Source organism: Branchiostoma floridae, chromosome 10, assembly GCF_000003815.2.
Source record: "Branchiostoma floridae strain S238N-H82 chromosome 10, Bfl_VNyyK, whole genome shotgun sequence".
In the NCBI taxonomy this organism is placed as follows: domain Eukaryota; kingdom Metazoa; phylum Chordata; class Leptocardii; order Amphioxiformes; family Branchiostomatidae; genus Branchiostoma; species Branchiostoma floridae.
The window spans coordinates 1,508,758-1,522,609 of record NC_049988.1 but is presented as its reverse complement, the minus strand read 5'-3'; the positions used below and the strand labels follow the sequence as shown (position 1 = coordinate 1,522,609).

Below are 13,852 nucleotides of genomic sequence, written 5' to 3'. Positions count from 1 at the left end.
TTGTACCAAGTTTCTACAGTCAAAGGTACAGAGACAGTTATTACATGGAGATGGGATTTCAAAATGCCAGTGGGAGTCCAATAATCCATCAAACAGATTCCTTTGTAGCAAAATTGACCAATTACCATTGTTTTGCGAATTGCCAGTTCTCAAGTTTCCACAATCAGGTTCAGGTCCGGACCTGGAAATGATCCTCTGGAACTGAACGGGAGCTATACCTGAATTTTCTGAACTGGTACCTCCCCCTACAGACAATAGATTTTTTTCTTTTGTACTTTCACATCTTATTCTTTGACTTTAGATTTATTTTGGCATTCTATGCCATAAGTTATGTTTTCTGATACTTTTTTTCAATCTACGGCATATTTGTGCTCATTTTGTGCTGCCTTGCACAATTTATTGTGTGGTTAAAAACTTTTTTTTTTGAAACGGCCGAAAAGCGAGCGCGGATGTCATTCATATAATCAAATCAACATGGCCTAAGGAACAAGGGTTCACTTGTTGGCTGCAAAAGTAAGGGCTAATATAATTATTGCTTTGCAGCAAAAGCCAACAGAAGCACTGGTAATAAATAATCAAACACGTGTGCCCCCTGCATCTGTAGTATTCTATGTGTTAGCACACCTGTCCTGCACACCTGGCAGGTAGACACGTGCAACAATAGGGGTACATGTCCATACCAAGTCATCAGCCAGGGTGACATCTATTTCTCTCCAAACACCCTCACACCTGTCATACAGATGTACTTGCCGATATTCCAGCTCTTCCGTATCTAGATACACATGCAGCTGGTTCTCAAGTACAAAGAAATACGTACTATAATCTCTATTCTCCGCTTCTGGATTTTCCCAAACTGGAAGCTGCTGCCACCTGTCTGCCTCGGTATCGTACACTGACACAGAAGTAAAGTCTATGTCCGAGCAGAAGATCTCAGTACCCAGGGCAATACTGGTCCAGAACTCATCGATAAGAAAAGTTGGTGAGGCTGCCATGAACCAGCAGTCCTTCTTTGGGCTGTAACAGTGCAGTTCTTCTGTGCTTAACAAATAGAGGCAACCATTTGACACTGATGGTTCCATGCGAGAAATGTCATCTTTCAGCGGGGAACAGTCATGCCATTCCTTTGTGTTCCAGTCATGCTTCATCAGTGTAATGGTCTGTGATTGTAACGGATGGTTCCAATGACAAGCAAGGTAATAAAGATTTCCATCAACAGCCAAAAGATGCTCGTCTGTTGGTGGCCTTGGAAGCTTTTTAACTAACGACTTACGTTCCCAGACAGCCTTCATTTGATTATAGAACAGGAGGGACATCTGAACCTCTGATTCCTCAGCCAGGACGTAGATGTCGTTGTCACTGGTGACCGTAGCACTGACGATAGGAGGGATTTCAGAGAAACTGCAGCGGAAGAACTTCCCTAATCTTGGATTTATCCCCTGCATGTTGTTGGGACTGGAAAAGACAGAAACTTGCTTTACTTAATGCACAAATCTAGCTTCATTCTTATATGGGGAATAAATAAGATTGAGGTCACTCACAACCAACATCGTACGTTACCAGTTACCAGATTGGTCCACAAATGCAATAAGAAATACCCGAGTATATCCTCCATATAATGCTTCAGTTAGCTAGGTTCAGACCTGGTTTCAAAGAAAAGGGCCATTTCCTCTGCACCCGTCCCAAATCTTGGCTTCATGTTGGAGGCACCTCTCTGCACCACATTCCTGATGACCTCAGAACTCCCAGGTTCCTCCCTGACTAGGGGGTGTTCCATGATGGCTGCCGTGTCATCTGAGGTCAGCAGGTTGTAGCGGATGTGAGGGAGGATGCTGGGTAGCTGATGCAGTCTGTAGGGTAGAGGGCAGGGGTTGATTCAACTGATTTCTTTGTAATGCAGCATCTTTTATTTCTATGCTTATTGCTAAAACCACACTATTTAGTTGCAGAACATTCATAGTCATACCCACCTGTCCTCCCTACAGTGTTGTACCCATCTCACCACAGCCTCCCACACTGTTGTCTCCTCTTTAACATCCAGCTCATCGTGGCTGATGATTTCAGTCAGCTGATTCACACTCAGGCTGCAAAACGTCTCACTGGAGGCAACCTGTTCAGATGTAGAGTACATGCACATGAAAGGTAGTGTGGAAAACAGCCTTCTTTTGGCAAAGGCATATTGAAAATTAACAATTTCCAATGAATAGTGGATGCCATTCCTTTATATCATTAATAGGACAACTATGGAGGTTAATAATCTAAATCTAAATTTGTAGATAACATCATTTAATGTGATAGTCTCTCTACTTACAAGAAATGCAAAGAACTGTAATTTACACAATATCTGTTAAATAATACATAATAAATGTTTGGCATTATCTTCCTAAAAGAAAAAGTTATTTTTCTAGAATTCATGACACTTTGTGGTCACTCTTGCATGGGACGGAGAACAGTGGGACTAGAAAGTCAGGAAGTAAACTAATATCAAAACATCATGATCAGACCCACCTCAGCAAAATTTCTATCGATCCACTGCAGACAACATTTGAGAACACTGTCCACAGAGAAAACATCAGCAAACTTGTATAGGTCCACACAGTTGGAGTGATTCACATTCATGGCCATGTAGCCGCTGCAGGTGTCTCTCACATAGTCCAGTTGGAGGAGGTCGGCTGCCTGGTACAGGGGCTGCACTTTGTCCAGGGACACATGGAGGGTTCCAGAGTAGATGTAAGTCAGGATCTCCCCAAACATGCCTGCATCCAAACCCTGTTAAACAATATAACGTTAACAAAAACATTTACCACATTACATATTATTACTATTAATATCATGATTCATTCATGTAATGTTATTAATATCATGATTCATTCATGTAATGTTATATACAGGGTAAATATATATCACAACTGTCTTTATTTCTTTAAAAAAAGTTAAAATTTCCATGCCAATTTGCTATTGAATCATATCAATTTGCTATTGTTCATATAGTTATATGTTTCTAATCACTGTAAAATATTTCTTATAGCTAAAAATAGAGGCACAATGATAATATGTGGCTCACGAAGTTGACATTTAACCCCTAACGCCAAAGACGTAAGTGGGGAGGGGGCATAGTGCGGGAACAACTAATCACACCTGTTTTACATGCTCTCTATGATACGTAGCATCTTTGAAATATTCGTCATTCGCTCTATTCTACAGGCACGTCACGCCAACCCTACCTGTAAAACAACCGTCTTCTGACGACTTTCCGCCATGTCACTTGTAAACATGGCCCTGAAGTAGGGGCTGGCCGCGGACAGAACAAGCCGATGGCAGGGAAACCGCCGGTCCTCGACTTCAAGGACGACATCCTGCAGTACCCCAGCCGTCTGTAGGTCACCCACAGTTCCAAGAAACCCGTGTAGATAGCTCTCGTTTTGGTAGGAACGAGGACGAACTGCGCTGACGTGGGGTTCTTGGTCTGCGGCAGCCATGTTGATGATGATGGCATGACCCCAGGGTCAAAGGGTAGGTAGACACGCACTGATTACCCAAATAACGAAGCGGTAAGGATGCAATCACCATTCCTTTCGATGGAAGGATTATCTTTTTTTATACATACAGATAACCAGTAACAATATTTGTAATGATCAGACAGTAATGATCTGTTGATTTTTTCCTGCCGTTAAGTTGTGTTTCAGTTCGGTATTGATCACAAGGAGTTTTTGCAATCTTTTAGTAAGGTAGCACCGGTCTGGCTGACAGAGTATACTAATTCTTCTCACGTTATCGCTATGCATTGATAAGATGTTGGGCTTGTTGATAGCTTCATTTAAGCTAAGACTATGCCTGTCTGTACCTTTATTTTATTTTTCTATCATTATGACGTAATATGACGTAATTATGACGTTATGAATTTTTGTCTGAAACGCGGAATTCTCATAATACCTAAATATTTCAAACCAAAAGTTAACAATAAAGGTTTTGTATCAATATTTAGGTCTTATAAGACTTCTTCTGTCAAAAGCCGACGCAACGACGTCAAATATGACGTTATAAAATGACGTCCTCTGTTTTTAGCTATCCGCCATCTTGGATTATCAACTTTAAATGTCTTAAGATACATCTTTTCAACATATAATTCTAAAATGCCTTGAAGATGGATTTAAAACGTTCACATGAATGTTTTCTGTAAGAAAATAACAAGTAGTGATGAAATCCGAGTGAAAATAAGCTGGTTATATTTTTCATCATGATATTGTCGGCCATCTTGGACTTTTACCGATTACGTCATCGCATTAGCATAATCTGTGAATATCTAATTATAAATGTCACACTAAAATATGAAAGATATATAAAAAGAAGTATAGTTTAGCAAGAAAATCTAAAACTCCCATTGTTTAAACCAAAATTAGTGATTTTTGTAAAATTTGCCTTTTAGAAACCCGTTGCCATGGAAACACAAAAAATCATAAACTAACGCTGTTTTTTGTAAATTGTTGCCAGCTAAAGTCACCAAGTTTGGTTGTTCTAGCACCAGCTGTTTGGGAGCTATAGGACGTCAAAGTAGACGCGGGCACTTTTACCCACTCCCGCCATATGCACTCGCCTCAATAGAAAGAAGAAAAGGATACAGAACTTTAAAAATACGTGACATCATTACAGCATATGTAAGGTCGTAACTGTAAGGAGGCTTATTCTCAATATTGGAATAGGACACGTTAAGTGTTCTTCTTACATGACTGTTGCATAATGCATACACAACATGATATATTTGCTACAAGTAGATGACCTCTGTTGTACATTTGTTTTTTACTATAGCTAGATAACATAAAAACTGGTAAGCTACCAGTTCGGATAAGGGAGTCTTTTTATATGTCCCGAAATCACACTTGTAGTGTTTTTACAGGTGTGTTTTACCAGGGTTGTCCAATGTAGATCTCAGTGCAGCAGAATAGCCGAATTGCCCAGATTTGTCGGGGTTTTCACCAGTATGAGTTCTCATGTGTTGGGATAAGTGAGACTTGTAAGATGTCCTGTACCAGCACTCCCTACATGTATGGCTTCTCACCGGTGTGTATGGCTAAATGTCGGTTCAAGTTGGACTTATGTGCAGTAGAAAAGTCACAATGATCACACTTGTAGGGTTTTTCAGCTGTATGAGTCCTCATATGTTCCACTAAATGAGACTTCTGAGTTGTCCGGTACCCACACTCCCCACACATGTAGGGCTTATCACCAGTGTGCATGGCTAGATGTTGGTTCAAGTTGGACTTATGTGCAGCAGAATAGTCACACTGGTCACACTTGAATGGTTTTTCACCAGTATGAGTTCTCATATGTTTGGATAAATCAGATTTCAGAGCTGTCCTGTACCCACACTCCCCACACATGTAGGGCTTATAGCCAGTGTGCATGGCTAAATGTTGGTTCAAGTTGGACTTATGTGCAGAAGAATGGTCACACTGGTCACACTTGAATGGTTTGTCGCCGGTATGAGTTCTCATATGTTTGGATAAGTGACACTTTTGAGTTGCTCTATACCCACACTCCCCACACATGTAGGGTTTATTACCTGTGTGTTTGGCTAGATGCTGTTTCAAACTGTATTTTCGTGCAGCAGAATAGTCACACTGGTCACACTTGAATGGTTTTTCTCCTGTGTGTGTTCTCATATGTTGGGATACGTGAGACTGACATGCTGCCGTGTATCCACACTCCCCACACATGTAGGGTTTCTCATCAGTGTTTGGTTTCGGTTGACTGACCGCTATGGTTGTGCTCACTGTTGGCTGGTCTTTGGTTTTACTTTCATTCCGGTCACCTAGAAATCCTGTAGGAGACCCATCACCGAGGTTCTTGGAAGCAGCAGTAAGAGACCATTTACCTGCCTCTGCCATGTTGAACCTAATGGAATAGAAAATATCAGAAAAGAAGAAATATGTTGAACCTAATGGAATAGAAAATATCAGAAAAGAAGAAATATGTTGAACCTAATGGAATAGAAAATATCAGAAAAGAAGAAATATGTTGACAATAGAAAATATAAGAAAAGAAGAAATATGTTGAGCCTAATGCAATAGAAAATATCAGAAAAGAAGAAATATGTTGAACCTAATGCAATAGAAAATAAAAGAAAAGAGGAAATATGTTGAACCTAGTGCAATAGAAAATATAAGAAAAGAAGAAATAGCCCCATTTAAACTAGTTTCAAGCAAACAAATAATGTTAACCTTTATATTATCAAGCCTAACAAGCTATTTACAATTAGGTTTTGTTTTATTTTCTTAAAATGCATTTGTTTCCGATATACTAGTTACCTTCACCTTAAGTGACAGGAAGTGATAATAATAATAATATCTGGTGTAATTGCAGCCATAAAGATGATACCAATTCATTTCCAAAAGTAGTATTTTGTTTTTCCTTTTCTTGCGCAAAAAAAGTACAGTTCGGTCATTTTAGCTCCAGGCCTTTTGTGATTAGCTACAGCTCATAACAAATCACCCGTCATGAAAGCGCCACCCATTTTACAGTAGACTCTCCCAACGACCTCAATGACCCCAGCGGCATCTTCAGTACACTTATCGGTCGCCTGTCGGGTAGACAAGATCTGTTTGGTCTTACACAAACACAGTCATAATCTAGCCCCTCGAGCTTTCTCCTGATACTTGCTACATGTAACCGTACATTACAGGATGCTTGCTACACCTCCTGTAACCATGATGATAGCGGTCTGACCAGTTCATTATTTGTTTCGAAAAAAAGGACAATGGTAAGTAGAAGAAATGGAGGACTGTTTTTTTTTTCCCCTTTGTTTCCGGAATTCCATGAAGGTAAAAATGCCCCCCTCCCCACCACCACTATTTTCGTCACCCCGAAAAGTCTTACATTTCTGCCTAATGTCGCCCGCATACCATACAAATGACCTCTAACCCCTATACTTCATAATAATGCAGTCATGTTGTATGTATATCTTGTTCTTACCTGCTTCCGGTGTTGATTATTACCTTCGCACAATCCTCCTGCAAGCGTCTGTCTGGAGCAGCAGCAGGCGGTCAAAAATGACGGACACTGTAGGGTGAAAGGTCATTCGACTCCTGCTTACCCATTATTGTTCAGTACGTTCCGCCTACACTATTGGTGAGGTACCCAATATTTCTATCTGTATATAATAGGCAGATTACATGATAGAAATTTGTCCTCAGAACCATGGTGTGACTGCCTTTTTGGATTTTCGTCTGTCTTTTTCCTTTTTTTCTTTTACTTTTCTTTCCATTTCGTTATCTTGTTTCTCTTTCTTTTCTTCCTTCTTTTTTATAGTTATTACCTTTCTTATTCTTTCTTTCTTATGTATTCGTTCATTTGCTCATTCATTGATTTATTCATTCATCGATATATCCATTCGTAGATTTATTCATTCTTCCTTTTAACCAATTCCTTTTTTCTGCGTTTGGCAATGAGTTAAAGGTTAGAAACCTATGGCCGCACAAGGCGATTACTGACCACATCACCACAGCATATGCACGCTCGCAACTTTGAGATCATGGTTAATTCTAAAATATTGGAATAGGATATGTAAATTACTCTTCGTACATGCCTGTCTTATTCCGTACCACAGTATTTTTTTTTTATTTGTTCATTTGTTCGCACTTTAAAACAAATAAAAAGTACAGATGAGTGAATTCTTATACATGAATAGTGCAAGGTAGGCCAAAAGCATAGAGCTTATAAGAAGGCCTTCCTATATTATCTCAATTCAATTCAACCTAACCTAGATAAGTATGAATAATAATTATCGGACACAATGGAATGGAAAATATATTACTCAAAATAATTAAACGTAACTTAGGAAATAATAAATGGATATGAGTATAAATTGAAAGTTAACGTTGCCAGAAATAACAAGGAAGTATACAAATTATACAAAAAAAATAAGTATGAAATAAGAAATAAGTATGGATAATGCATATTTACAGACAAATGCCTACTGGATGTCTGTATTATGCTCTAGGTTACATAAAATCATTATTTTGATATACTACTGTACATTTTTGTTTCAAAACCAGTCGTAACGTTAATGACAGTTTGCTACATATCGTTAGAAATTCCCAGATACATTTTTCGGTTCTACAATTATAAGTATTTATTACAACTAACTGCTGATGTTATTGTACTTCAAATCATTCTTTTTTTTTAAATAATCATGTGGGCGACAAAATGGTGGTGTGAAGAGATGAGTTAACTACCTTAAAATAGAAATCTGCTTATATTTTCGTAAGAATAGACAGACGGTGAATTCTACGTTGTTCAGTTATAGGAGGTAACAGATTTTTATATTGAAATTTTTCAACTGTCATACAACACAAATTATTCTCACCTCGAATTTTCAGTCGCACTTCCGTCGACCTTCTTCAGGAGTGACGATTCAGTTACTCTGATCACGTGACTTAGAGACACGTGATTCGAGTAACGAATCACAAATGCCTGGCAGACGATATCGGCCCCCGTCTCTGTTGAGTGTCGGCTGATGTGCTCTATAGGTGGACAATGAAGAAGTCAGACTACAATTTTTCATCGACTAAACCTTAGGCAGGTGACATTTGGCAGCCTTTTTCTTACACGTTTTCTATACTGTGGTTACTGGGGCTATGTACCGATACGGTGTACCGGTACAAAACCGATTTTTCTTATTGGACCGGTCCAGAAAAAGCGGACCTGACAAAATTCGGTGACAGGATGTTGGACCTATTGGAAAATGAACAGATTATATGATCAGGGATTCACACGTTATGGGGCTTACCGGTCGAGGAAAATAACAAGACCGAAGTAGCATAGAATGTATAGTCATTTCTATCAAGTTTTACAGTCTATCGTACGAAGGCAGTTAGATTATGAAACACCAGTGGGAGTCGAATACTTCACATAACAGCTTACCTTGTAGCGAAATGGATCATTGTTTTGACTATCGCCCTTTTACAAGTTCCCACATACAGAATCAGGTCCAGGTCGAGGTCCGGACCTGGACCTGAACGACCTGGAACTGAATATTCTGTACCGGTACCACCTCCCCCCCCCCCCCCCCCCATCCCACCCCCTAGTGGTTACATATTAAGCCACAACAAGTAAATTTTATGGATGACAAGAATTTTTTTCTTCCTTGTACATGATCAACATGACAAAAAAGTACCAAAATGGGACAGTATGTTGTGTTTTAGCCTAATGATTGTACTTGTAGAAGTCACACTAGCGAGGTAGCCTATGATGTCTGTAGTTATAGAAGCGAAACCAGCTGAATAGCTGTAAAAGTGGCACCACTATGGAAGTCACGAGTGTAGTTGGCAACTTGGTAAGTAATACCAGTCTACCACAATAGTGTCACTTTAACAACACAAGTTCACTTCTTGAAGACAGGAATGAATGATTTGTTGTCAGTGCTACCATGTTTTGTCACTTAAACTCTTGTTACGACGTTTATGGTGTCTATTTTGAAAATTTAGCCGTCTTATTTTTTTTAACCATCTTGTTTTTTTTTCGCCCTATCTCATTATTTTTGCAGTCTGCAGAGGATGTCATCCATAAAATTTACTTGCTGTGGCCTAATATGTAACCACTAGGGGGTGGGTACGCTGCACCATGCTGGGCCTCGGCGCTGACCCAGAGGCAGTCGGCCGCCTAAGAGCGGGTGCAGAGAAGGGCCTTCAGGATGATGTTGGGACGACAGTTCACCTCGTACAGCGTAGCTCTCCAACATCTAGAACTTGCTCGCCTTTCAACCCGTAGACGAAGACTACGCACTGACTTTGCTGTGAGAGTTGAAAGGTCACCTCTGTGTGGCTGCCCCCAAACCGTGGACAACAACATGGGAGGCAACTCCGCAACAATGCACGCTGACAACAGCCTACTGGGACTAATCGGTAACTAAGGCTTACGTCACATTTCCAAACTGGGCCTAGTCGAGCAGCTGTCGAGAACGAAAAGCATTATATAAACAAGAAAGCTTCTGAAAAAAGCTGGCCGGTGCGTATTTTGGAAAAAGCCTGGATGTTAAACAAAATCACACGAAAAAAGAGTTTTTAAACATCGAATTACTGAATTGGTCTGTCTTCTATTAAAAAACACTACATGAGATTTGTCTAAGGCCATGTTGATTTGATTATATGGATGACATGCTCTGGGAACTCCAAAACTGATGCGAGCGAGCGAATAAAAAAAAAAAGTTTGGCAAAAAAAAAGTTTCTTTCAGTATGAAAGCAAAGTGGCCAGGAAGGTTGAACATAGGACTAAAAACACATAGTATGGTATACCAACAGTTAGGTGTAGGGTCCAGTACATCATACGGGTGCAAAACATTTTTTTTTCTTCTTGGACCAATTCGAAAAAAAAACAGACCTGAAAAAAAAATATTAGAGGAACAGGTTTCGCCAATTACAAAATGGACACACTATGTTGGCAGGCATTTGGGGTCTTACCAGGGGCCAAGAAGACACAAGAGCGAAGACAATCAGGTCCAGGTTCAGGTCCGGACCTGGAAATGATTCTCTGGACCTGAACGGGACCTATACCTTAATTTTCTGTACTGGTACTTCCTCCTACCAACAATAGATTTTTTTCTTTTTGTACTTTCACATCTTATTCTTTGACTTTAGATTTATTTTGGCATTCTATGGCATTAGTTATCTGTTTTCTGATACTTTTTTTCAATCTACGGACTATTTGTGCTCACCGAACCATGCATCCATCTATCCATGCATCCAAAGACCCGCTTCTGCTGTCTCTATTAAAGCTGGTGCTACGCACCAGCAAAAACGTAGAAATACACAGAACGTAAAGAGAATAGTCGTGGGCATTATTTGTGTATATTTTTACGTATACATTTTCTATGTTTCGTTTCCACAAACAGCCCGGCCGGGCCCCGGTTTGGAAATGTGACCTAAGCCTAACCAGTGCAATAGCAACAATGATCAGTTCATTAAATGACCCGTAGACTCTATGATACCAGATTGGACAATCAGTTTTCAGCAAAGTTTGCAAAACAAATTAATTACATTTATCATAATCAGACTTCTAAATTTTGCAGTTTTAAAGTTTTTTTCAATTTGTATTTTAGACATTGCACCGGTACTCCTCGTATTTATATTGTTTATTCCTTGTATTATTGGCAATATACGTCTAATTTGTATTGTTTATGTTACAATATAGTTAGTAACAATGTGCAGAATTGCAGTGTAAACAAGCCTACTAATTCGGCTCTCGGGCCGCGACTTAGATGTAAAAGAAATAAACTATTTCTTTCTCTCTCTTTTTCACTCTGTCTCTCTCTCTCTCTTATATAAATGACTAGGAGACTGTTTTAGTGGGCTATGGCCTTCTATGTAAACCTTTCACAATAATAGACCATCCAAAATACACCTATACAAAAATAGATTTTTTTTTACCTCTGTACAAGATTGGAACCATTCCCAACATTCCCGTACTCTTCCACATATTATTCATTATTCCATATTATATGTGATAACTAGGCCCTATACTAAATTCCAGGTCATTTGGATTCCATATCATGACGCTGGAAGTTGCATAATTGAAATCTATTAAATAATCGCAGTTGAATGAGACGAGTGAAAAAAAGATAATGTCTTATTAGCGATAGGGATACACAAAGTAATTGACACGTCTTGACCCACTTACGTCATTTATCTGTAAATAAGACAACCGATTCGATTTAGGGAGAGGTCAAAGGTCAGGTGTTGTCATCTGACGTGTTTTGTGTGAGCTCTCCAGAATTCGCGTTCTGGAAGCTCTCGAGCGGTGCTAACCGTTCTTTTTGAGTCAGTAGTGATACATAAGTGTGTGCTGACTTTCGTCGCTGCCTTGGAATTACTTTCTTTCAATCTTTGGAAGACTTTGTGCCCGTCTTTTGAAGACCAGTGGGAGGGCTACTCCGACAGGAAAGATGGCGGCACGTGACGACATTTCAAGGCTCCAAGACACCAATCTTTGGATCAAAATCGACGCGGTCGGTATGCCCAAGTTGTCTGAATTTGATATAGTTGAAGCACTGTACAATACTGTTCAGACTGAGCTGGATGATTCCATAAAACCAGAAGAAATCCTAGGCGCACAGTACCTGAGCCAGAAGCGCACCTGGGTAATTAATTTTACATGCCTGGATGCTAAGGCGAAAGCAATCAGCGTAGGTCGAGTGGTTGTCGGTTCAAAATCCTACGGAATCCTGGATTTCCAGAAAACGGGTTTAAGGAAAACCGAAATCAGGATTTCTATCCATGGTATTCCGCATAGTGTATCGGATGATGAGGTTGCACAATGGGTGGACTCGAGAGCTGAAAGGACGACAGAAGTCCTGAGACATCAGAAGAAGAACAGGAATGCGGACTCCCCCTTTCAGCACCTGTACTCGGGCCACAGATTCTGTTATGCGTCGAAGATCACCAACCCATTCCAGCGGTACGGTACCTACAGCATACCTGACCCTACGGATACAGGTTCTCTGATTGACATTGAAGTGACAGTTTTCCACGATGGCCAGCATATCAACTGCAAATCTTGCAAGTCAGAGGACCATGCATTCCACGAATGCCCTCATCGCATCACTTGCCACAACTGCGGAAAAAAAGGTCACACAAAAAAGTGGTGCAGGGCCGAAAGAAGTAATCCATCAAGAGAAAGAAGAGATGTTGAGCAGAAAGTTCAGCAAGGACTCAGAGCTGCCCGGGAGGCGTCCAACTCTCGATCGACTAGTGCTTCGAGAGCAGTCGTTAATAACAAAAATAGTGGAGAAGATCAAGACTGGACAGACTGGGCTTCTGGTGATCCCGATGAGACAGCCGAGAGTCTAGTTACAGGGGACAGTGATGGCGCAGAGAACACTCGGTGTGAGACAGAGTCAATTGCAAACCCCCCACATCAGGAACAAGCCGGTCTCTCTAGTGGAACCAATCAGAGAAGACTTACACGTTCAACGCGCCCAGCGCCCACCAGCACTGAGGACACTAGAGATCAAGGTCAACGGCGTCAACCTGGGACATCAAGGTCAACTAGGAAGAGAAAGAATGTTCTGACTCCGCTTGACAAGTCGAAGCCGGACAAACTGTACAAAGACGACGGTCGCCACAACGATCAGAGGAGAAACAAAGACAATGGGTAGGACTTAGGTCTATCTTCCATCAACACCCATGGTTCGACTACTCACCATCAACACGCGAGGCTTAAGGAAACGAACGGTACGGCGAACTGTTTTTCAATACCTTAAAGATAAGAAGATAGACATTGCTTTTATGCAAGAAACTTACATCAGCAGTGCTGATATAGAGACATGGAAGACAGAATGGGGAGGGATGCTTTACGCACACCCTGGTACCTGTCATAGCAAAGGACAAGTTATTTTGATATCTAAAGGTTCCAACATTAAAAATGTGGAATTTATAGATATATCTGAGAGGGTCATTGGTATAAAATTCATACACCATGGTGAGAAATTTGTTTGTTTCAATGTATATGCTCCTAACAATGTAGTGAGTAAGAAACTGTTCTACAAACAGGTTCTAACTCAACTGCAAGAACATTGTTGTGACGGTGAATATTTTATGTTAGCTGGTGATTTCAATACAGTACTCAATCGTGATCTCGACAATGTAGCAGGGAAAGAGCATGATAAAGCAGAGGTTAAATGTTTTAATAATTTAACAGACAACCTTGAACTACTTGACATCTGGAGAGTCTTCCATAGTGAAGACAAGGATTACACATGGTCTAAGAGAAACCCTTTTACAGCCAGGAGACTAGATTATCTCCTGATTAATGACTTTTTGTTTGATAAAACTACTGCATGTGAAATCATCTCTTTCCCCTGCAG

General features: G+C 40.3%; 2 protein-coding genes across 2 annotated transcripts; both read right to left on the bottom strand.

Moving 5' to 3' along the window:
- Positions 1–425: 425 nt before the first annotated feature.
- Positions 426–2,761, bottom strand: LOC118423757 (kelch repeat and BTB domain-containing protein 2-like). Its single transcript, XM_035831965.1, has 4 exons — positions 2,506–2,761; positions 1,968–2,107; positions 1,641–1,847; positions 426–1,452 (listed from the first exon to the last, which is right to left on the bottom strand). Exons 1-4 carry the CDS (start codon positions 2,749–2,751, stop codon positions 609–611), a joined length of 1,437 nt encoding a protein of 478 aa, XP_035687858.1. The 5' UTR covers positions 2,752–2,761; the 3' UTR covers positions 426–608.
- A 664-nt stretch (positions 2,762–3,425) lies between these two features.
- On the bottom strand, positions 3,426–7,062 carry LOC118423798 (gastrula zinc finger protein XlCGF8.2DB-like). Its single transcript, XM_035832034.1, has 2 exons — positions 6,967–7,062; positions 3,426–5,889 (listed from the first exon to the last, which is right to left on the bottom strand). The coding sequence occupies exon 2, from the start codon at positions 5,880–5,882 to the stop codon at positions 5,034–5,036; it is 849 nt and encodes a 282-aa protein (XP_035687927.1). The 5' UTR covers positions 5,883–5,889; positions 6,967–7,062; the 3' UTR covers positions 3,426–5,033.
- Positions 7,063–13,852: the final 6,790 nt, after the last annotated feature.

Excerpts from the sequence above, each read along its gene's own strand:
- LOC118423757 (XM_035831965.1), bottom strand. The coding sequence starts at position 2,751 with ATGTTTGGGGAGATCCTGACTTACATCTACTCTGGAACCCTCCATGTG. Across the intron at positions 2,108-2,505 it reads TCGATAGAAATTTTGCTGAG|GTTGCCTCCAGTGAGACGTT; the intron begins GTGGGTCTGATC and ends ACATCTGAACAG. Across the intron at positions 1,848-1,967 it reads CAACACTGTAGGGAGGACAG|ACTGCATCAGCTACCCAGCA; the intron begins GTGGGTATGACT and ends TCTACCCTACAG.
- LOC118423798 (XM_035832034.1), bottom strand. The coding sequence starts at position 5,882 with ATGGCAGAGGCAGGTAAATGGTCTCTTACTGCTGCTTCCAAGAACCTC.